This window comes from Berghia stephanieae, chromosome 10, assembly GCF_034508935.2.
Source record: "Berghia stephanieae isolate SIO BIC M18660-M18661 chromosome 10, UCSD_Bste_1.3, whole genome shotgun sequence".
NCBI lineage: Eukaryota > Metazoa > Mollusca > Gastropoda > Nudibranchia > Aeolidiidae > Berghia > Berghia stephanieae.
This window is the reverse complement of record NC_088369.1, coordinates 17228720-17252634: the sequence shown is the minus strand read 5'-3', so window position 1 is coordinate 17252634 and position 23915 is coordinate 17228720. Positions and strand designations below refer to the sequence as shown.

The 23915-nt window shown below is 37.2% G+C and overlaps 1 protein-coding gene and 1 long non-coding RNA gene across 4 annotated transcripts in view; one reads left to right on the top strand and one right to left on the bottom strand.

Moving 5' to 3' along the window:
* LOC144980740 (uncharacterized) overlaps positions 1-14040 on the top strand; it is a 53545-nt gene extending 39505 nt beyond the window's left edge. For 2 of the 3 annotated variants that reach the window (XM_078928479.1, XM_078928477.1), the window contains exons 22-27: positions 343-430; positions 2168-2408; positions 4115-4197; positions 5568-5647; positions 7846-8010; positions 12550-14040. In XM_078928479.1, the coding sequence (XP_078784605.1) occupies positions 343-430; positions 2168-2408; positions 4115-4197; positions 5568-5647; positions 7846-8010; positions 12550-12624 (732 nt within the window). In that variant the 3' untranslated portion in view covers positions 12625-14040. The remainder of the gene's footprint in view (positions 1-342; positions 431-2167; positions 2409-4114; positions 4198-5567; positions 5648-7845; positions 8011-12549) is intronic. The other variant, XM_078928478.1, reaches the window with a different exon arrangement.
* A 2829-nt stretch (positions 14041-16869) lies between these two features.
* Positions 16870-23915, bottom strand: part of LOC144980738 (uncharacterized) — an 11342-nt gene continuing 4296 nt past the window's right edge. The window contains exon 3 of the long non-coding RNA XR_013646945.1: positions 16870-16960. This is a non-coding gene — a long non-coding RNA (uncharacterized LOC144980738). The remainder of the gene's footprint in view (positions 16961-23915) is intronic.

Below are 23915 nucleotides of genomic sequence, written 5' to 3'. Positions count from 1 at the left end.
TTTGATATATTCTGTAAACATTTGAGTGTATTCCTATCATTGGGATCCTGTGCTTATGAATGGATGAGACTTTAAGGTGATCTCAAACTCGTTGTTTTGTTTGTTTTTTTTCTCTTCTCTTAAGTCTTAACTGTGATTATATATTTATCCTCCTAGACTAATACTGATCCTTCTCATTTGCAAGGCAGCACAGCAACTGTTGAAGTTAAGGTCATTGAATTGTTTTGGTTTTTTTTTCAAATGAATCAAATGAATGATGGAAAAATATTAATTGATTTTATTGAATGTTTCATCCAGATAATCCATATCCATATATATATATCAATATATCCATATATCCAGATAAGACTGTCTACAACAAGCTCTGATCTTCGTACCAGTGTGGACTTGTCAAACACGACTCCTCAAAGACCTAGTCAGGTTAAAGAAGGTACGTGTTTTGGTTTATTTTATTTATTGATTTTACAAATTATATTTTTATGTTTGATTTTATGTTCATGGAAATGTTGAACTGCTGACTTGGCAGGCGGGCAGTGCTGACACCAGCCACGGTCAGAGATGCCAGCCTGGGTGGGGATCCTGACCTCCCATAGCGGGCAGGGAGGTCCATACTTCTATCCCCTTATATTTTTTTCCAACATGCTTTCTGTCTTTGTCTTGGAATGAGGTTACTTGGTTTTGTCCTGGCCCTGGTTGGAGTCTTGGCTGGGAGGGAAACAGTCAAATGCATAGTTATTGTTTTGGGAGATGATATTTTTTTCCTTGTAAATCAGCTGTTATGTATTATTATATTTGTTATTTTTAGTGTATAATGTAAGCATTTGAGTGTATTCCTCTCTGTGGGATTTTGTGCTTGTGTCCGTTTGAGACTTATAGGTGATCTCAAACTAAGTACATTGGTGGTATACTCTTGGAATCTACATCTGATCCCTATTTGTTCCCAGTTCCCCTTTGTCTTACCTTTTCTTGGGTGCTTTAATTGTAATTCTAGAACTTTTTACTATCCATTTTCTTCCTTTTTACTGGCGCTGATATAACCTCATTGTGTTGCAAGCGCTGTAAAACCCTTAAAAAAAAAAAAAGAGAGAGAGATGCCAACGGTTACAAAAATTACCAATTTTTAAATAATATGTAAAAATGGTGCCAATGAGGAAAAATATGACAATCTCTAGAAACCGTGTACTTTCTCCTTGTATTAATATGAGCTTACCCTTAACTCACTCAACCCTACACCGACTATATCCGTAGTTTACCCGCCGGGGTTACTTGTACCCCATGCCTATTTATTACATAATTCTGAGACAAATTATAGGCGTAGTGTTAAAGCTGATGCTTTTAGTTTTAGTTTTTACATGCTAATGATAGTTAAATAAAACTTTCTATGCACATGCTCATTTGTAATACATTTATTCCAATTTTGAAAAGTAGCAAAAATCTCTAGGATTGAGTTGAGTGAGTTAAGTGTGTGATTTAAATAGCGTCAAGAGGATGAATGAAGGGAATATTAACCCTAGAGGTGACAGGGCTGATTTCCCCCCACCCCCCCCCCCCCCCCCCCCCCCTACTTTTGCCAGAATTTGACAGTTGTTTCCATTGCTTTTACAAGAGATGAGGGATAGTTGTGATACGACACTGTGTTTTCTCCAGAAGTTAGAGTCTCATCACAGTTACTAATCTCTTGCTGAAAGTTATGGAAATGACAGTCTTCTCGGACAAAAGTCATGCATTTGAGTCGACTTAAAATCGGCCATGACAGACAGCTGAGTCGACTTAAAATCGGCCATGACAGACAGCTGTAGGGTCAACATTTCTGAAAAATTGATTTGACCTTCTATCCTTGATTTCTTGACACCTTGGGTTCGCAGCTCAGTAAGCACTATAAAAATTGCAAACCTTAGTTTTTAAAATTTGATTATTAACTCACTCAACCCTAACACCGACTATATCCGTAGTTTGCCCGGGTTACTTTTATTACATTTTTATGAGACAAATTATAGGGGTAGCATCAAAGCTAATGTTTTTAGTTTTTACATTTTAATGATAATTGAATAAAACTAAGTAGATTCTCATTTTTATACATTTTCTCCAATTTTGAAAAGTAGCAAAAATCTCCAGGATTGAGTGAGTTAACCTTTTTTTTCTCTCTTTTTTTCGCATGATGACACAGTCCCCAACCATCGTGTGGTGGACGGCTCAGCCACCAACCTCCCCACCCCTTCATTGACCTCCATCTCCACAACCAGTATGTCTGCTGTGACGACGCCACCTGCTGCCACCACCATCATCCTGCCGCCGTCCAGTGCCACTGGAGACCAACAGACTTCACCGGTGAGGAGCAGCAAGCGGAAACGGAAAAATCAGACGGATGGAGAATCCCTCGGGGCTGGATGGGTCAAATTGGCATCCACGTGAGTTTGCCCCTTTTTTGTTTTAATGAAAAAAAAATGTTTTGTAAGAAAAATATTATACAAATCATTTGGTGTATAAAACACTATATTTTTTTCCTCCTTGGTATCATGTATATATATATATATATATATATATATATATATATATATATATATATATATATATATATTAGAATCGTGTTTGATACAAATATGGTACGAAAAGTGCTCGACATGCAGTAATGGAGCGAATTATTATTATTTAAAATATTTACCACAATGTTTGAGACAGTCTACATTAATGTTTCAGGCTTAATTTGCCACGTCAGGACTGAGTTGTTTTGTTGACTGTTGTTGTTTCTTTAAAGTTGCTTAACAAGAATTTACGCCGATGGGGACACCTTCTGTATATCTCACTTTTCATGTTGAGTGTGGCTTCATGAGGTTGTTTGATTATAGTATATTTTTCTTCCAGGCTTAAGCTACATTGTTTTGATGTTGGTGTGTATCCTGTTGCTTTAGATAAAATTTTCCATGAAATGTTGTGGTCTATTTTGTTGTCTTTTAATTTCCAAATATGTTCGCTGAGTTTTGTGGATGTTTTTTTGTTAGTGTTTCTAAATGTTGAGGTGTGGAGGTTGTATCTTGTTTTGAAATTATTTTCTGTTAGTCCTACAAAACAAGATACAACCTCCACACCTCAACATTTAGAAACACTAACAAAAAAACATCCACAAAACTCAGCGAACATATTTGGAAATTAAAAGACAACAAAATAGACCACAACATTTCATGGAAAATTTTATCTAAAGCAACAGGATACACACCAACATCAAAACAATGTAGCTTATGCCTGGAAGAAAAATATACTATAATCAAACAACCTCATGAAGCCACACTCAACATGAAAAGTGAGATATACGGAAGGTGTCCCCATCGGCGTAAATTCTTGTTAAGCAACTTTAAACCGGAACCACTTCAAGAAACAACAACAGTCAACAAAACAACTCAGTCCTGACGATGGCAAATTAAGCCTGAAACATTAATGTAGACTGTCTCAAACATTGTGGTAAATATTTTAAATAATAATATATATATATATTTATATATCTTATTCATTTTCTTTTCTTCTATACATGTGATGGTGTATAAAATGCAATATCATTTACCCCTCTGTATCATATCTTATTCATTTTTTTTCTTCTTCATATCTGATGGTTTGGGATATCAAGCTGACTGTTATAGAAATATGAGCAAAAAGAGTTTAAAATAGGTTTTCTTTTTCTTCAACTGTGGTGTACATCTGTAAAATTGTCCCTCTTACTATAGTTTGAAATTCAAGTTCAAATTCAACGTCTTTATCTGCAAAAGGCAAATTACCCATCAGTGCAGATTTTATACAAATGATGGGGTGACTTTCTCCATTACTGTGCCATTGAGTTGAAAGATAAATGTTTAATAGTTGACCAAATTTGTTGGTGGTGGTAATATCTATCTGTTGCACAATAGCATTCACACACACACACACACACTCAGAACACGTATCATGTGTAAGGTTTGAAAAAGGAAGGACTAGAATTCACACGCACTCTTACTCACACACACACACACACATCATATGTAAGATCGAAGGGAGAAGGACCAGGCTTAATGTAGAAAGAATTGTTTGTCTTTATTGATGTATAACAAATGATGTTGTAGACGTTTTCCTATCCTGTATTCTCCAGACTTTTGATGAAAGTTTGTCAGTTCCGAGGATCAGCTCGAGACAAGTCTGATATTCCAGCTGCTGAATGGTTTACTTTTCCTGGTAGGTTTCTTTATCACACTTTTTTTTTTTTAACAGCCCAGAATACAGGATTTGCGAATTCCTGCATTCTAATTTTCGAACAAGTTTCCAATGCCACTGCACAACCGTGAAATCCATTCAAGAATCGTTTCATTATGCACCTCCAATGCATTCCACAATGCCAGGAAATACTGTGTTTCCTCAAATCGCCTCTTAACAGGACATGGCAGAACTGCATCAAATATGGAAATGACCCCCGCGTATTCCAGAATTATACATTTTTGACTATCAAATGAGAAGCAGCAAAAGAAAAAGGCTCTAAATCTAGATTATATTATTGTATAATAGTCCAAACATACTGCTGTTTTTGGGTCATGACGTTCATCATCCATCGCGGCTTGTGCCCTTGAGCACGTAGCCGGTCAGCTGTCTCCACAAATCACGATCCTCTGCGGTGCGCATGAAGTTTGTGTTGCTTTTTAAATCACATTTGGCCATTCTTAGGTTATTTTTAAAAGTCATTCTTTGTCTTCCTCTACCTCTCTTTCCTTCGATCATCCCAGATGTTACCAACTTTTCTATTTCATCTCTTCTCCACACATGTCCCAGAAACCGTAACTGCCTCTTTCTGATGGTATCAATCAATATTCTTCTCTTTCTCACCTTCTCCAACACTTCCTCGTTCGTATACCTGTCCGTCCGTGCTAGCCTCAACATTCTTCTATAAACCCACATCTCAAATGCCTCTCATGACGTTAGGTAGTCCCATTTTGGCCCTTGAAGGCGTTGGCCGCTTTGTAAAGGGAATTGAATCCAAAATAATTGTTTTGTTTAGATTGATGTCTGACTTTTTTTATTCATCATTTTTTTATCATCATCATGACTTCATCATGACCATCATCATCATCATCATGACTTCATCATGACCATCATCATCATCATCATCATCATCATGACTATCATCATCATCATGACCATCATCATCATCATGTCTTCATCATGACTTATCATGACTATCATCATCATCATGACTTCATCATGACCATCATCATCATCATCATGACTTCATCATGACCATCATCATCATGACTTCCTCATGACCATTATCATCATGACTTCATCATGACTATCATCATCATCATGACCATCATCATCATCATCATGTCTTCATCATGACTTATCATGACTATCATCATCATCATGACTTCATCATGACCATCATCATCATCATGACCATCATCATCATGACTTCCTCATGACCATCATCATCATGACTTCCTCATGACCATTATCATCATGACTTCATCATGACCATCACCATCATCATGACCATCACCATCACCATCATCATGACCATCATCACCGTCATCCTAGTTATTTTTTGTCCACAGTGGATCCCTTGGATGCCCCAGACTACTACACGGTAGTACAAAATCCCATCGACTTCTCCACCATGAGGAAAAAACTCAAGGTATTTCCGCTCAATTCATCATCATCAATCAATATTTATTTCTTGATTGTCGACATTTTGTGTAAACATCGTCATGTGGGAATGTTTCAAAATGATTGAATTTCCCACATAAAACTTTTGTATAGATTAACGCAGTCAATGGATTTTCGCTATTCTAGTTATTATCATCATCATCTTATTCATTTTAGTCATCGCCATCAACACCACCTCTATAATCATTTAGACCTGTAAATTCTCAGTCAGTTAACTGAAATCAGTCAATTCGTCAAAATCAAATATTTTTAAAAAGGAAAGAAAGAAAGAATTCATGAATCGTAGTCGAATGACCGTGAAGTAATTAGGAATGTTCCACAGCGCTACGCATAGCTCAAGGGACGCTTATATTTACGATGGATATATTGCCACGGGCTAAGCGATGCTTCTTAGAATTGCCGTGTCTGAACACACCCCAGTGTATTTTCACACAGCCTTCATGAAATTATCTTTTCACTTTCCAAACCTGTCGTGATCCCGATGGTAGCCAATTTTAACTGAGCCGCCGAGCGATAAATTTCACTGTTTTGTCTAAGCCAAAATTGAGCACATTTACTTGGCAGAACCTAAAAGTATTAAAAAGTTAAATGCGAATGCCGGAAGTGCGATATGAAGACACATTCAAATCGAAAGGTATATGATTGCTACAAGCACATCTCGATTGCTTCACGTTGTAAACAAACTGGTTGACCGTTTCTTCACTGATGTGGGTACCTAATTATAAGAAACAATAGTAAGTAGCCTGATTAATTCCCACGTAAATAAGTTTTCTGCCATTGTTTTGCTCATGTGAGCTTACTTTTTACTATTCATCTCGATTCTTTGGATTTTTCCGATACGAAGAGTTTCAGTTTCAGTCTCAGTCAATTTTTATAGAGCTCATTTACAGGTCTAAATCATTGTCAAGGTAATCTTCTTCATCATCTTTGCCATTTTTATTTTTGTCATCATTATTATCGTAATCAGTGTCATCCTCTTTGTAACATGAATTATGTAAAAATTTCATAGAAACACGTCGATTAGATAATATTGGATTGTTATATTTAAATCTTTGGGTTTTTTGTGTTATTACACCCTGTTGTTTTCTTGTGTGTGTGTGTGTTTTCCAGAAGGGCCAGTACTCCAGCTTTGGCTTCATATATATATATATAGTTTTCTTGTGTGAGGTACTGACTGTGTCTTCTATCCCCCTATATCTGTTTTCCAACATGCTTTCTGTCTTTGTCTTGGAATGAGAATACTTGGTTTTGTCTTGGCCCTGCATTTCCATTCAGGATCAATAAAATATATCTCTGATACCCTGGCTGAGAGGGAAACAGTCAAATATATGATTAGAATTTTGGGAGATGATAGTTTTTTCCTTGTAAATCATCTCTCTGTTACGCACTGTATTATTTTTGTTTACATGTTATATATATGATTTCTAAATATTTGAGTGTATTCCTCTTAGTTGGGACCTGTGCTCGTGTCTGTATGAGACTTTAGTTGATCTCAAACCAAGCACTTTGATAGTGTGCTTTTGGAATCTACATCTGTTGTTTCCTATTTGAACAAATTCCCCTTTGTCTTGCCTTTTTTTTTTTTTTTTGGTGCTGTTCATTGTAGTTCTAGAACTTTTACGATCCCATTTTCTTCCTTTTTACTGGCGCTGATATAACCTTAATGTGTTGCAAGCGCTGTAAAACCTTTAAAAACAAACAACACTTCTAGAACTTTTTACTATCCCATTTTCTTCCTTTTTACTGGCGCGGATATGACCTCAGACCTGCCAACCTTCCCAGGATGAAAAGTGTAATCCATGACCCTAAAAAGTGTATTTTTTTAAGCAAAAAAGTGTATTTTGTCCTCACATGTGGAAAAAAAGTGCGCACTATACAAAAATTTATATAAAAGGACACATCAATCCCAAATCAAAATAAACTCTGATCTTCATCATTCAAGCAATCTCTAATGATTACAAAATTATCGATTTATCGAGAAACTAAAACTTAATGGCCATTTAAAATTAGCATCCACGAAAATCGTATCCGCGTATTCGGGGTCCAAAAATCATACTAAAATACGATTAATCGTACTGATTGGCAGGTCTGGACATTAATGGATTGCAAGCACCGTAAAACCTTTAAAAAACAAACCAATAAAAACAATGCGTGTGTGTTTTCCAGGAGGGCCAGTACTCCAGCTTTGAGGACTTTGACGCCGACATGGACCTGGTTCAGAGTAACTGTTTCCTGTACAACAGCGAGGGGACCAAAGTACGACAGGACTGCCAGGAGGTCATGGCCTTCTACCATTCTGAACTCCGCAAGATGATGGACAAGCAGGCCAAGGTGAGTGATCGACAATGTTTGAGATTTTTTACCTCAATGTAGATTTCCAGAAGTTTTTCAAACTGCTGCATGGGATTGCAAGTGCATAGCTGCCAACCAGTACGATAAAATCGTACTTAGTACTATTTGGCCAATCCAGAAAAAGAAAAAAACTCCAGGAAAAATTAAAAAAAAAAAGAAGAAAATCTGATAAAAATTATCTTGGGAGAAAATTTATGCCTACCCAGTATGATGATAAAGGTAAGCTTCTCTTAGTATTACAGTTCTGACCATTCTAGTACTTAAGTACATTAATAAATAGGCCATTTTAAGACATGAATTGGGCGTCTGCGCCGCACCGCACCGCGTATAATAATACGTTTTTGCATTTTGAAAAGTTGGCAGCTATGCATGTGGTAGTAGTCGCTACATCTCCAGTCTGTAAATTGTATAAATCAGACTATAAATGTTTAACGTAATACATTGTTTTGTGTGTTGGTCCGTTATATCATTCTGGCGGATGTTATTCGTTTTTTAACTAAATGCATAGTATCAATATGATGTCACAAACTAATTGTGTTTTTTTATAAACGTGATCTCATTCCAAGTCACCGTTTGTGAGAAGGGGATCAAATTATAGGGAGTTTTGGCACTGGTCCATCCTTACGGAGCAAGATTTACGCAATGTTTACGCAATGTTTTTGTTTTAAAAAAACAAAAACTTTTAAAAATGAGCTTTTATATAGTGCAATATCCACTAAACTTGCTCAAAGCGCTTTACAAGGGGTCCCTAGCCAACAGCAACATGTAGGATGTGACACATGATGCCTGTTAAGCGATATTACAATTTTTTCGGACAGAGACAATGCTGTAAACGGCCAGGTACTCATTTTACACCTGAGTACGGTAAGGGAATGTGAGTAAAGAGCCTTTTCCAAGGACTCAACTATGCGCCGAGAGAGGCTCAAACCCAGGACCTTCCGATCCGAAAGCGAGTGTCATACCACAAGACAACATAGCCGTTAAAGAGGAAAATACGCACTTGTCTGCTTTCCTTATAGAACAATACTCTTGAGTGTTTTTAAGAGTTTAGCTTTTCCTTGATGATTCTAAAGTACCCAATATAAATTGAAGGGGATCCAATAGCTCTCAGTTGATAGAGCACCGGCTACCCCTGTAAAGGGACTGAATACTCTTGAGTATTTTTAAGAGCTTAGCTTTTCCTTGATGATTCTAAAGTACCCAATATAAATTGAAGGGCATCCAATAGCTCTCAGTTGATAGAGCACCGGCTACCCCTGTAAAGGGACTGAATACTCTTGAGTATTTTTAAGAGCTTAGCTTTTCCTTGATGATTCTAAAGTACCCAATATAAATTGAAGGGGATCCAATAGCTCTCAGTTGATAGAGCACCGGCTACCCCTGTAAAGGGACTCAATACTCTTGAGTTTTTTAAGAGCTTAGCTTTTCCTTGGTGATTCTAAAGTACCCAATATAAATTGAAGGGGATCCAATAGCTCTCAGTTGGTAGAGCACTGGCTACCCCTGTAAAGGGACTCAATACTCTTGAGTGTTTTTAAGAGCTTAGCTTTTCCATGGTGATTCTAAAGTTCCCAATATAAATTGAGGGGGATCCAATAGCTCTCAGTTGGTAGAGCACTGGCTACCCCTGTAAAGGGACTCAATACTCTTGAGTATTTTTAAGAGCTTAGCTTTTCCTTGGTGATTCTAAAGTTCCCAATATAAATTGAGGGGGATCCAATAGCTCTCAGTTGGTAGAGCACTGGCTACCCCTGTAAAGAGACTCAATACTCTTGAGTATTTTTAAGAGCTTAGCTTTTCCTTGGTGATTCTAAAGTTCCCAATATAAATTGAGGGGGATCCAATAGCTCTCAGTTGGTAGAGCACTGGCTACCCCTGTCAAGGGACTGAGATCAATCCCGAGTGTAGTCGAGATTTTTTTTTTTTGACCCCGCCCTCTCCATCCAGCAGTGATTGGGTAGCTGGGTTTGTCATCTGGTGGAAAGTACTTTGCGATAGACTAGTGTCCTATCCAAATTGTAGCAAGCAATTGCTATTGTCTGTTTCACGTTAGTGTCCTATCCAAATTGTAGCAAGCAATTGCTATTGTCGGTTTCACGCTAGTGTCCTATCCAAATTGTAGCAAGCAATTGCTATTGTCTGTTTCACACTAGTGTCCTATCCAAATTGTAGCAAGCAATTGCTATTGTCTGTTTCACGCTATTGTCCTATCCAAATTGTAGCAAGCAATTGCTATTGTCTGTTTCACGCTATTGTCCCATCCAAATTGTAGCAAGCAATTGCTATTGTCTGTTTCACGCTAGTGTCCTATCCAAATTGTAGCAAGCAATTGCTATTGTCTGTTTCACGCTATTGTCCCATCCAAATTGTAGCAAGCAATTGCTATTGTCTGTTTCACGCTAGTGTCCTATCCAAATTGTAGCAAGCAATTGCTATTGTCTGTTTCACGCTATTGTCCCATCCAAATTGTAGCAAGCAATTGCTATTGTCTGTTTCACGCTAGTGTCCCATCCAAATTGTAGCAAGCAATTGCTATTGTCTGTTTCACGCTATTGTCCTATCCAAATTGTAGCAAGCAATTGCTATTGTCTGTTTCACACTATTGTCCCATCCAAATTGTAGCAAGCAATTGCTATTGTCTGTTTCACGCTAGTGTCCTATCCAAATTGTAGCAAGCAATTGCTATTGTCTGTTTCACGCTATTGTCCCATCCAAATTGTAGCAAGCAATTGCTATTGTCTGTTTCACGCTAGTGTCCTATCCAAATTGTAGCAAGCAATTGCTATTGTCTGTTTCACGCTATTGTCCCATCCAAATTGTAGCAAGCAATTGCTATTGTCTGTTTCACGCTAGTGTCCCATCCAAATTGTAGCAAGCAATTGCTATTGTCTGTTTCACGCTAGTGTCCTATCCAAATTGTAGCAAGCAATTGCTATTGTCTGTTTCACACTATTGTCCCATCCAAATTGTAGCAAGCAATTGCTATTGTCTGTTTCACGCTATTGTCCTATCCAAATTGTAGCAAGCAATTGCTATTGTCTGTTTCACGCTAGTGTCCCATCCAAATTGTAGCAAGCAATTGCTATTGTCTGTTTCACGCTAGTGTCCTATCCAAATTGTAGCAAGCAATTGCTATTGTCTGTTTCACGCTATTGTCCTATCCAAATTGTAGCAAGCAATTGCTATTGTCTGTTTCACGCTAGTGTCCTATCCAAATTGTAGCAAGCAATTGCTATTGTCTGTTTCACGCTATTGTCCTATCCAAATTGTAGCAAGCAATTGCTATTGTCTGTTTCACGCTAGTGTCCTATCCAAATTGTAGCAAGCAATTGCTATTGTCTGTTTCACGCTATTGTCCTATCCAAATTGTAGCAAGCAATTGCTATTGTCTGTTTCACACTAGTGTCCTATCCAAATTGTAGCAAGCAATTGCTATTGTCTGTTTCACGCTAGTGTCCTATCCAAATTGTAGCAAGCAATTGCTATTGTCTGTTTCACGCTAGTGTCCTATCCAAATTGTAGCAAGCAATTGCTATTGTCTGTTTCACGCTATTGTCCTATCCAAATTGTAGCAAGCAATTGCTATTGTCTGTTTCACGCTAGTGTCCTATCCAAATTGTAGCAAGCAATTGCTATTGTCTGTTTCACGCTATTGTCCTATCCAAATTGTAGCAAGCAATTGCTATTGTCTGTTTCACGCTAGTGTCCTATCCAAATTGTAGCAAGCAATTGCTATTGTCTGTTTCACGCTAGTGTCCTATCCAAATTGTAGCAAGCAATTGCTATTGTCTGTTTCACGCTAGTGTCCTATCCAAATTGTAGCAAGCAATTGCTATTGTCTGTTTCACGCTAGTGTCCTATCCAAATTGTAGCAAGCAATTGCTATTGTCTGTTTCACGCTAGTGTCCTATCCAAATTGTAGCAAGCAATTGCTATTGTCTGTTTCACGCTAGTGTCCTATCCAAATTGTAGCAAGCAATTGCTATTGTCTGTTTCACGCTAGTGTCCTATCCAAATTGTAGCAAGCAATTGCTATTGTCTGTTTCACACTAGTGTCCTATCCAAATTGTAGCAAGCAATTGCTATTGTCTGTTTCACACTAGTGTCCTATCCAAATTGTAGCAAGCAATTGCTATTGTCTGTTTCACACTAGTGTCCTATCCAAATTGTAGCAAGCAATTGCTATTGTCTGTTTCACGCTAGTGTCCCATCCAAATTGTAGCAAGCAATTGCTATTGTCTGTTTCACGCTATTGTCCCATCCAAATTGTAGCAAGCAATTGCTATTGTCTGTTTCACGCTACAGTAACACGGATAAACACTGGCTCATTAGGCCTCATGGCTCTGAAGGAATTCGATTGAAAGATGGTTGTAAATTAATTTTTATCCAGCTCTCCCTTAGCAAGATTAAAGTCGTGAAAATAAAAATTTCTTTGTTTTTTTTTTTAAATGCCACATAATTTGTGTATTTATTTCCACTTTGAAGTCTATCAAACCTGCTGAATTTGTTTTCACCCAGGACAATGCATTGGTGAACCCATCGCCTCTGAAGAAGTCTCGTGTGGTGGATGAGAGAGGAGGAAACAGTTCATGATGGATGGATGGCATGAGAGAGGAGGAAACAGTTCATGATGGATGGATGGATGGCATGAGAGAGGAGGAAACAGTTCATGATGGATGGATGGATGGCATGAGAGAGGAGGAAACAGTTCATGATGGATGGATGGCATGAGAGAGGAGGAAACAGTTCATGATGGATGGATGGCATGAGAGAGGAGGAAACAGTTCATGATGGATGGATGGATGGCATGAGAGAGGGGGAAACAGTTCATGATGGATGGATGGATGGATGGATGGCATGAGAGAGGAGGAAACAGTTCATGATGGATGGATGGATGGCATGAGAGAGGAGGAAACAGTTCATGATGGATGGATGGATGGCATGAGAGAGGAGGAAACAGTTCATGATGGATGGATGGATGGCATGAGAGAGGAGGAAACAGTTCATGATGGATGGATGGATGGATGGATAGCATTGCTGACGAGATAAACTGTTCAAAGACATCATACCAGTTTTCCTAATCGTGTGAAACAACTTGTCTTCTGTTCAACTTATTTGGAACATGGCTTTGTATAACAAAATCATCTGGCAAACATAATTCTAAGAAGTATCAATGATGGTTTGTTATTTTACAAGTATCATCCCATCATTTTATGTATACAGATTGGGATGAAATTCTCTAGAAAATAATCATGACCCATAGATTTTTAGGCGTTGTCGCAAAATGAGGTAATGTGATGAATTCAATGCCACCCAAATAGCTTTGAACTCCATATAAATCTTTTGGATACGAACCAAAGACCATCCGACACTGGTACAATACGAGGCAGGGTGAACTGACTTACTCAAGGCTAGATAGGTCCCAGGGAGGGTTTGAACTTGGTACTTGTTGGGTACGAAGCATACCACTGTGCCATTTAGCCACTTCCAATGTATAGAAGATTTCTTGTCGTCATAACACAAAATGTGGCATATCGTCAATACGCTTCAACAGTCATGACGTCACTTCCCTCGTAATGACGCATGGTAACTTAGTAACTGGCTCTAAACTATCGGAACAATGGCGGACGGCCTTGTGAAATATTTCTCCGACGAGGAGCATAAAAGGGTATCCAGAGGAAAAAAAAACATTATAAATATGATCATGTTTTGACTTTTACACATTCTGATCACAAGACATATGAAAAGTTCTAGCCAGCATGAAGAATAAAAAGTACAGATTTTCTTTGTTTAGAACCACAATGGACGCTGTTTGCTGGGCAATGTGACATCAGACTATTGAATCCAATTGGCTCAAATTGAGTTATTGACACTGCCATCATCATCTTGAGCCAAACACACATTTTTCTATCTGGGTTTCGTCTCTCTAAGTCAATAAATAACTGTTTTATAACCACAATAAGATGTACAACTTGATAGATTTAAAACAAGAAACAAACCAAAAAAAAACTTGAGATTTTATATAGCTCATTATTCACTAAACATGCTCAAAGCGCTTTACAAAGGGTCCCTGACCAACATAACATGTAGAACGAGACATGATGTCTGTTAGGCGATACTACCAGTTTTTTTTTCCAACAGAGACGAAATTGTTAATGGCCAGGTACTCATTTTACACCTGAGTATGGCGAGAGAATGTGAGTAAAGAGCCTTTTTCCAAGGACTCAACAATGCGCTGAGCGAGTCTCAAACCCAGGACCTTCCGATCCGAAAGTGAATATCATCATCACACAAGACCACATAAGTCGCACATTATGGTAGAGTAAACGGTTGTTTAGTTCTCCTGTATTTGTTGTGACCACTATGCGACCCTTTTGTCTTAACTCACTCAATCCTAGAGATTTTCGCTCCTTTTCAAAATTGGAAAAATGTATTTAAAATGAGAATGTACATAGATAGTTTTATTCAACTGCCATCAACATGTAAAAACTAAAAACTTTAGCTTTGATACTAGATACGCCTATAATTTGTCTCAGAAAAAATGTTATAAATAGGCATGGGAGGTAAAAGCAACATGGGTAAACTACGGATATAGTCGGTATTAGTGTTGAGTGAGTTAAGATGGCAGATATTTTGAGACAAGTTGATTCTGTCCGAGTGTTCAAGTGTTCAAGTCACTCACTGGGATTGTGGGGAACTTGACTGGCATTGCTGATCAAAATTTATTTCAAATACTTTGCTATTTTGACACGTTTGTTGTTGTTTTGTGTCAGGCATTTATACTTTTAACTTATGTGATGATATTATTGTTATTGTTGTTTTTATTATTATTATTATTATTATTATTATTATTATTATTATTATTATTATTATTATTATTATTATCATAATCATCGTCGTCGTCATCATCATCATCATCATCATTATTTTATTATTATTATTATTATTATTATTATTATTATTATTATTATTATTATTATTACTATTATTATTATTATTATTATTATTATTATTATTATTATTATTATTATTATTATTTATTATTATTATTATTATCATTATTATTATTATTATTGTTGTTGTTATTATTATGATCTATTGTAAATATGTAAACTAATATATATGTTGATTAGAATACACCATTTGAAAATAGGATAAATTGTAAATAATTTTTTTTACTCCTTTTTTAATTCTATTTTTTTCTTTTTGTGTGTCTGTTCGTGTAATGTGTGCACGTATATCAGTATGTATGTTTGTGTGTGTGTCTGTCTGTCTATCTGTATGTGTGCGTATGGTGTCGTTTTCAATACTATCTTTTTAATTAATAATTTGTAAGATCTGTACCCAAGTTCTGTAGGAAATGGAAAAATTGTTCAGATTTCATCAACTGTGGACATTCTGTGTATTTTGAATTCTATGACCAACGACTGCAATTGATTTTCTAGATTCATATGCTTTGAATTGTTGGACACTATATTGCAATGCTGATGGTTTTCCTCGAATCCGCGATTTTTGAGTCAGAGGAGGAATTTCCTCTTTTTTTTAAAAGTTATATTTCCCTCAATCAAATGTACTGGCAGTGGGAGATTTGATGTGTGGTGGAACAAATAGGTGCAGTTTCCCACTCTTTAGAAGTTAGCTAGAGTATCAATTATAGTTTATCATCTCAATTGCTCTAAAAAATGTGTTTGTGTGTGTGTGTGTGGGGGGGGGGGGGGGGGGGGGGGGGGGTGAATACTGTAAAAATAATGGGGCTAAAAGGCAATCATTCAAAATTTTCCTCCCTTTTCAGTTTTTGGCACCATCAGCACTGACATTGGTTTTTTGAAAATGAATTTTTATTTATGGATGTGATGATGTTTTTCTTTTTTTTTCTCATTTTATTTTTCAAAATATCCCATGAATGTTTACTGAGATTCAATAACCGATGACAGCTGCATGTTTACATGTGTTAAGATATTTCCAATCGTCATGTTGACATCAACAAATCATGTGGTTGATGACCTGGTTGGACGAAAACATGAATATAGATCGCTCCCATTTTGGACCAATAAGAGATTGTTTAGTTTTGTGGCAATTATTTCCTTTGATGAAAATTCAAGTTTTTTTAAGGGATACAATAACTGAGATGGTTCAAAATGCTCCAAACTCACAGAGGCAACTTTTCCCCAATACTCTTCAACAGTCGTGACGTCACTTGCTTCCTAATGGCGCATGGTAACTTAGTATCACTGGCTATAAACTATCGGAACAATGGCGGACGCCCGTATGAAATATTTCTCTGGCGAGCATAAAAGCGTTTCCAGAGGGGAAAAAACATAAATTTGATCATGTTTTGACTTACATTCTGATCAAAAGACATATGAAAAGTTCTAGCCAGCATGAAGAATAAAAAGTAATGATTTTCTTTGTTTAGAACCGAGGTGGCCGCCGTTGCCGGGCGGCGTGACATCAGACTGCTGAATCCAATTGACGGTACCGTAACTGGTGTGTACCCATTATTTTCTTAGGAGATAGTATCTAAACATGTGTAGTGTCAGTTTTTGTTTTGTTTATTGTTGACCTAGTCATACAAACCGTGCCGGTGGTATAAGTCGATTTAAGTAAGCAAAGAGTAAGAAAATAGGAAGGGTTATTTTTTTGGTTATAGATAGTGTGCGCTTGGCTAAGAAGCTCATAACATTAACATTGCCATCCGGAAGTATAACGTACCAATACACAAAACTGTGTGTATCCATGAACGTTTATAGTCGGGTTAATACAGTTCAGTGAGCGTTACTCATAAACGCGGATGGCAAAATACAATAACAAAGACCTGAGTGACGTCATCTTTGAACTATCTATACTCAGTGGCCATTACTCCTCCAATCACCATAACGTGTTTGTAAATGTGTTATAAACCTGACGTGTTTGTAAATGTGTTATAAACCTGATGTGTTTTAGGTACTAACAAAATAATGATATTGTAAAGATTAAGTTTGTTTGTTTCACAAATGTTCTTCATCTGACGTTTGAGAATGAGAATGACAATAAAGTGTTGCGAATTGCTGAAGACAACAAATACAGAATATTGTCTTGTTCATTGCTTTGTTTGGTTTGCAGCAGTTTTTTTTATGGTATTTTTTTTTTGGGGTGGGGGGGGGGGGGGGGGGTTTAAATTGAGCTTTATATAGCGCAATACCCACTAAATGTGCCCAAAGCGCTTTACAAGGGGTCCCTGGTCAACAGCAACATTTGAATTTAACATATAGGACGGGACATGACGCCTGTTAGGCGATATTACAATTTTTCAGACAAAGACAACGTTGTTAACGTCCAGGTACTCATTTTACATCTGAGTACGGTGAGAGAATGTGAGTAAAAAGCCTTTTCCAAGGACTCAACTATGTGCCGAGCACGAGGCTCGAACCCAGGACCTTCCAATCCGAAAGCGAGTGTCATACGACTTGACCACATAGCTGCACATAAGGTGCAAAAAGACCTTGACGTTGTTCTCTTCAATCTTAGGGGAAAGACAATTCCACATAGCGCTGGGAAACACCACGAGCAAACTGAGGAATGGGGTCCCTCAGAGATCTGTTCGGGCGCCAATGTTGTTTAATGTCTACATTAGCGACATGCCGAGCACTTCCTCCCTGAGCCTGGGATACTCGAATGACTGGATGCTCGTTACTCAAAGTAAGGTCTCGAGAGCGTACTCAGTGAGGACGCCATCAAATTCAAATCCTACTTCGACAAGTGGTACCTTGAACACTTCGAAAACCGTGGCAACAGCATTCCATCGATGCAGTGGCTGGCACACCCGTAAACTGAACGTCCTCGCCGAGGACCAGCTTCTCCCAAACGAGCCGAATCCGAAGTACTTGACAGTTACGTTGGACCGCAGCCTTACCTATCAGGTGCATCTTGAAGGAGTTGCCCAGAAGATAGAGAAACGCAACAGTCTTCTGAGGAAGCTGGCGGGAACAACTTATGGTGCTAGTCAAGCGCTTCTAAGGACGTCCTCCTTGGCACTTTGCTATTCCACAGCGGATTATTGCGCTCCAGTGACGGGTAGAAGCAAGAACGTTGAGATGGTAGATGTAAAACTTCGCAAGTCCATGCATATAGTATAGGGAATGAGATTAGCAGAAGAGTAGCGTCCCTTGATTGGACGTCACCCAGTCTGTGACGTCACCGGCGGAAAAGTTCTTAGAGAGAGAACGTCATGGTTGTGCGCATGCGTCTCTCGTCCTCGCTTCCGGTGAAAGCGGCTTGAGACACTTCAAAACCAAATTGACGTTTTCTCTGTAAGGTGACGTCCAATCAAGAAACGCTACTCTTCCGCTAATCTCATTCCCTATAGTGTCGGGAACGCAGGCAACAACGTCTCGACATTTTCGATAGAGCGACTTTGTTAGATGCTAGATAATCATTTTACACCCGAGTATGGTGAGAGTGAGAGTATGTATGTAAAGAACCTTTTCCAAGCACCACCTACTATGCGACTCGAACCCAGGACCTGCCGGCCAGAACTCGAGTGTCAAGTCACATAAATTGACAAAGCCCCAAACACCGTCAATACTACGAACACTAAGATCAACCAACAACAATAATAATAATAATAATAATAATAATAATAATAATAATAATAATAAAAGATCGGAATATTCCGATATTAAAATCCATAATGGCGCCCAAACCGGAAAGAAACAAGTGGTGAATTGGTGTAAGGGAAGTAACTCTCTTTAGAAGAAATGAAATCCCATACCATTCACAGCGGTTGTCGTCCTTTGTCCGAGATTGAACGCCGAATAGGGAATAATAATTAATTGATTTTTGATGACGATTAGTGTATTGGGTATGAATAAAAACACACCCACGCACGATCACACACTCACACACACGCTTACAAACACATACACCAACACACAAATATACACGCACGCACGAACGCAAAAAAAACGTAGAGATGGAACGAAATTGACGTCATTCAGCTTTTTGTTATTGTTTTCAGACAGCCAGTTCAATGATTAGTAATACAGTAGTACTCACTAACTTCTATCAATCAGATTATAAACGGTAATAGTTACATATAGTTTTGTATGTCGGTACATTATACCCGGCGGGATTGATGTTATGAGTATTTTACCTAAACGCATAGCATTAATTAGTCATTGCTGTTGAAAGTACCAAAAAAAAAAAACCTCCATCTTCTCACAACGGTATGACGCCGGCATGGACGGGAATACAGTGAATTTAGAACGGGGAACAAATTTGTGATGTCAAATTGCTGGTTCCAATCTGATTGAAAGTGTAAGGTCAGTCTTACGGAGGACTGGGTATACATAAATTGTGTAAATGATCTTCTGGTGTCTGAGTGATGACTTCATATTTTCTAGTCTAAATATAGAATGCTGGTCGTCAATAAAGATCATCCATCCTCGCTCTTTTACGTCCCGTAATCCTTAGAATCTGCCTATAGATCCTGTTACTGAAATAGTTATGCCACCTTATAAGATAAGATAAGATAAGATATACCTTATTGATCCTTGTATGGAAATTATAATTTTGTATCACATTACAATTGTTATTAAGCTTTATATAGCGCAATATCCACTAAATGTGCTCAAAGCGCTTTACAAGGGGTCCCTGGTCAACAGCGACATTTAACATGAACGGGACATGCCGCGCCTGGTAGGCGGTATTACAATTTTTCGGACAAAGACAACGCTGTTAACGGCCAGGTACTCATTTTACACCTGAGTACGGTGAGAGAATGTGAGTAAAGAGCCTTTTCCAAGGACTCAACTATGCGCCGAGCCCGAGGCTCGAACCTAGGACTTTCCGATACGAAAGCGAGTGTCATACCACTAGACCACATAGCCGCAGAATTCGGTAAAAGAAATATCAAATGTTAATAAATTAAATGAAACTTGGCAAAGAATATTAAAAGTCTTAAAAAGGACAGTGGAACAAAAAGCGGATATATTATCATGGTGACTTTGTGTCGATTATACTTATAATAAAATTCTTGTCCAATAAAAATATAAATAATCAAATGATTATCAAGATACTTTATAAACGGGTGAAGGTTAAATGATTCAATAAGTAACCTATTCATTGTGGTCTAGTGGTATGCCACTCGCTTTCGGATCGGAAGGTCCTGGGTTCACACATACACACACACATACATACACAGACACACAAACACACATACACATACACACACACATATATATACATACATACACAGAAACACAAACACACACACAAACACACATACACATACACACTCATACACACACACCCTTTCACATATTATAGCCACACATACACACACACACACACACACACATATATATATATATATATATATATATATATATATATATATATATAAACATTTATACACACATGCATACACAGACACAAACACACACATACACACCCTTTCACATATAGCCACACATACACACACACATATATACACAGCATATATATACACACACTTATACACACATACAGACACAAACACACACATACACACCCTTTCACATATAGCCACACATACACACACATTTACACACAAATACACACACACATACAAACACACACAAACACCCTTTCAGATTTTTATATTACGTTACGTACGTACGTATGTATGTTGTTTTAACGTGACAAGACCGGAACGTATCAAAAGACCCGCCGGCATTCACGCCGGCACTCAATTAATTTCATGTCACAAGTCTGGAGATTCTCGACTTCAAAAGGTTTAGAAAATTTCTTAAGTCATAAATCAATAGGCAACCGTGACAGTGGGGTCGCTGAAAACAACCCCAGCGCTTTTCCGCACACTATGCGACCGTATAGAGAGAATGAAGTTGACGTCATTCGGGTCTTTGTTAGTGTTTTTTTTTTTTTTTTTTTTTTTTGGGGGGGGGGGGGGGGGGGGGGGGTTGCCATCCGCGTTTATGAGTAATTCTCACTAAACTGTATTAACTTCCAGACTATAGATAGAATGCGCTTGGCCAAGGAGTTCACAACATTGCCATCCGGAAGTATAACTGACCAACACACAAACTCTGTGTAACCATGAACTTTTATAGTCTGGTTAATACAGTTTAGTGAGAACAACTCACAAACGCGGATGGCAAAAACAATAACAAAGGCCCGAGTGACGTCATCTGCATACTATCTATAAACGTTTAAGGTTACATATAGTTTTGTGTGTTGGTCATTTATATTTACGTATGGCAATGTTGTGAGCTTCTCAGCTAAACGCATACTATCCATAGATAGAATGAAGTTGACGTCACTCCGGTCTTTGTTATTGTTTTTCTTTTGCTTTTTTTTTTTTTTTTTTTTTTTTTGTGCAATCCGCGTTATTAACTTCCAGACTCTAAACGTTGAAGGTTACACATAGTTTTGTGTATTGGTCCGTCATACTTCCGGATGACAATGTTGTGAGTTTCTTAGCCAAGCGCACAGCATCTATAGATTGGCGACTGCCAAAACAGAGCTTAAGAGTTTAGCGAACTTCATAACAGAATGATGTTGACGTCATTCTGCTCTTTGCTATTATTTTTAGACAACCAGTGAGTGCGTGATTAGTTCTCACTAAATTCTACTAATCCGATTTGAAAATTAATTTAAAGGTTGCACATAGTTTGTGAGATGGAGAAAACTATTCATCTGGCGGGCAGAACATGTGAGTATTTGTGACTCACCGTCTCAAGAGGGGTTTATATCGTTATGAATTTTAGAAATAAAATAATGAGAAATAAGAACTTTGAGTGTTTTACAATTCATGAAATGTTATTTATTCTGCACCAGAACATAAGATTTTAGATAGCGCAATATCCACTAAACGTGCTCAAAGCGCTATACAAAGGGTTTCTGACCAACAGCAACACGTAACACGTAGAACGAGACATGACGGCTGTTAGGCGATATTACATTTTATTTATCCGACAGAGACAACACTGTAAACGGCCATGTACTCATTTTACTCATTTTACACCTGAGTACGGTGAGAGAATGTGAGTAAAGAGTTGTTTTTTTTTTTCCAAGGACTCAACTATGCGCCGAGCGAGGCTCGAACCCAATACCTTCCGATCTTAAAGCGAGTGTCATACCACTAGACCACATAGTCACACAAACGAGAACTTTACCCCATGTGTCGGGTCTGTGGCTGGAGATTGAATTTCCAGCACTGAGTTCAACCCGACATAATACCGTTTTCAGACGCTGGGTCCATGTAAACGCATAGTACAAATATAATTATTATTATTATTATTATTATTATTATTATTATTATTATTATTTATTATTATTATTATTATTATTATTATTTCATTATCATTATCATTATCATTATCATTATCATTATCATTATTATTATTATTATTATTATTATTATTATTATTATTATTATTATTATTATTCATTATATCTAATAATTATATTGAATAGAGTGAAGTGAGAGTTATGCTATTTTTTCCCATGGCAAAAATCTTCAAATACCTTTTGTCACGGTAGTTGAATGTGTAGCAATTCTTTTGAAGACGTAAGAAATTCAAAGGGACTTTTGAACGTGAAAATTTCGCCTCCCCCCTCTCCTCTCTGATTTCTTTCTTTTAATTTTTATTGGATTTCTGTACAATTAAAAAATAATTGAATGTAAATATATATATAGGTCTACATATATATTGACAGGTTGACAATAATATTGAATGAATAGCTACACCTGTAGTTTATTTGACAGAGTTGATGAATAGGCAAGCTATTTTCTCTGACGACTCATGATGTGAGGAATGGTGGGATGTTGTTTTAGTTTCCATTAAAGTGGAACAAGAGGTTCTTCTTCTTCTTCTTCTTCTTCTTCTTCTTCTTCTTCTTCTTCTTCTTCTTCTTCTTCTTCTTCTTCTTCTTCTTTTTTCTTCTTCTTCTTCTTCTCTTCTTCTTCTTCTTCTTCTTCTTCTTTCTTCTTCTTCTTCTTTTCTCTTCTTCTTCTCTTCTTCTTCTTTTCTTCTTCTTTTCTTTTTTCTTCTTCCTTCTTTTTTCTTTTTCTTCTTCCTTCTTCTTCTTTTTTTCTTCCTTTTTCTTCTTCTTCTTCTTCTTCTTCTTCTTCTTCTTCTTCTTCTTCTTCTTCTTTTCTTCTTTCTTCTTCTTCTTCTTCTTCTTCTTCTTCTTCTTCTTCTTCTTCTTCTTCTTTTCTTCTTCTTCTTCTTCTTCTTCTTCTTTTCTTTCTTCTTCTTCTTCTTCTTCTTTCTTCTTCTTCTTCTTCTTCTTTTTCTTCTTCTTTCTTCTTCTTCTTCTTCTTCTTCTTCTTCTTCTTCTTCTTCTTCTTCTTCTTCTTCTTCTTCTTCTTCTTCTCTTCTTCTTCTTTCTTCTTTTTCTTCTTCCCCCTTCTTCTTCTTCTTCTTCTTCTTCTTCTTCTTTTCTTCTTCTTCTTCTTTTTCTTCTTCTTCTTCTTCTTCTTCTTCTTCTTCTTCTTTTCTTCTTCTTCTTCTCTTCTTCTTCTTCTTCTTCTTTCTTTTCTTCTTCTTCTTCTTCTTCTTCTTCTTCTTCTTCTTCTTCTTCTTCTTCTTCTTCTTTCTTTCTTCTTCTTCTTCTTCTTCTTCTTCTTCTTCTTCTTCTTTTCTTCTTCTTCTTCTTCTTCTTCTTCTTCTTCTTTTTTCTTCTTTTCTTTTCTTTTTCTTCTTTTTTTTTCTTCTTCTTCTTCTTTTCTTCTTCTTCTTCTTCTTTTTTTTTCTTTTCTTCTTCTTTTCTTCTCTTTTTCTTTTTTTTCTTTTCTTCTTCTTCTTCTTCTTCTTTTCTTTTCTTCTTCTTTTTCTTTTTCTTTTTTTATCTTTTCTTCTTTTTTTTTCTTCTTCTTTTCTTCTTTTTTTCTTCTTTTTTCT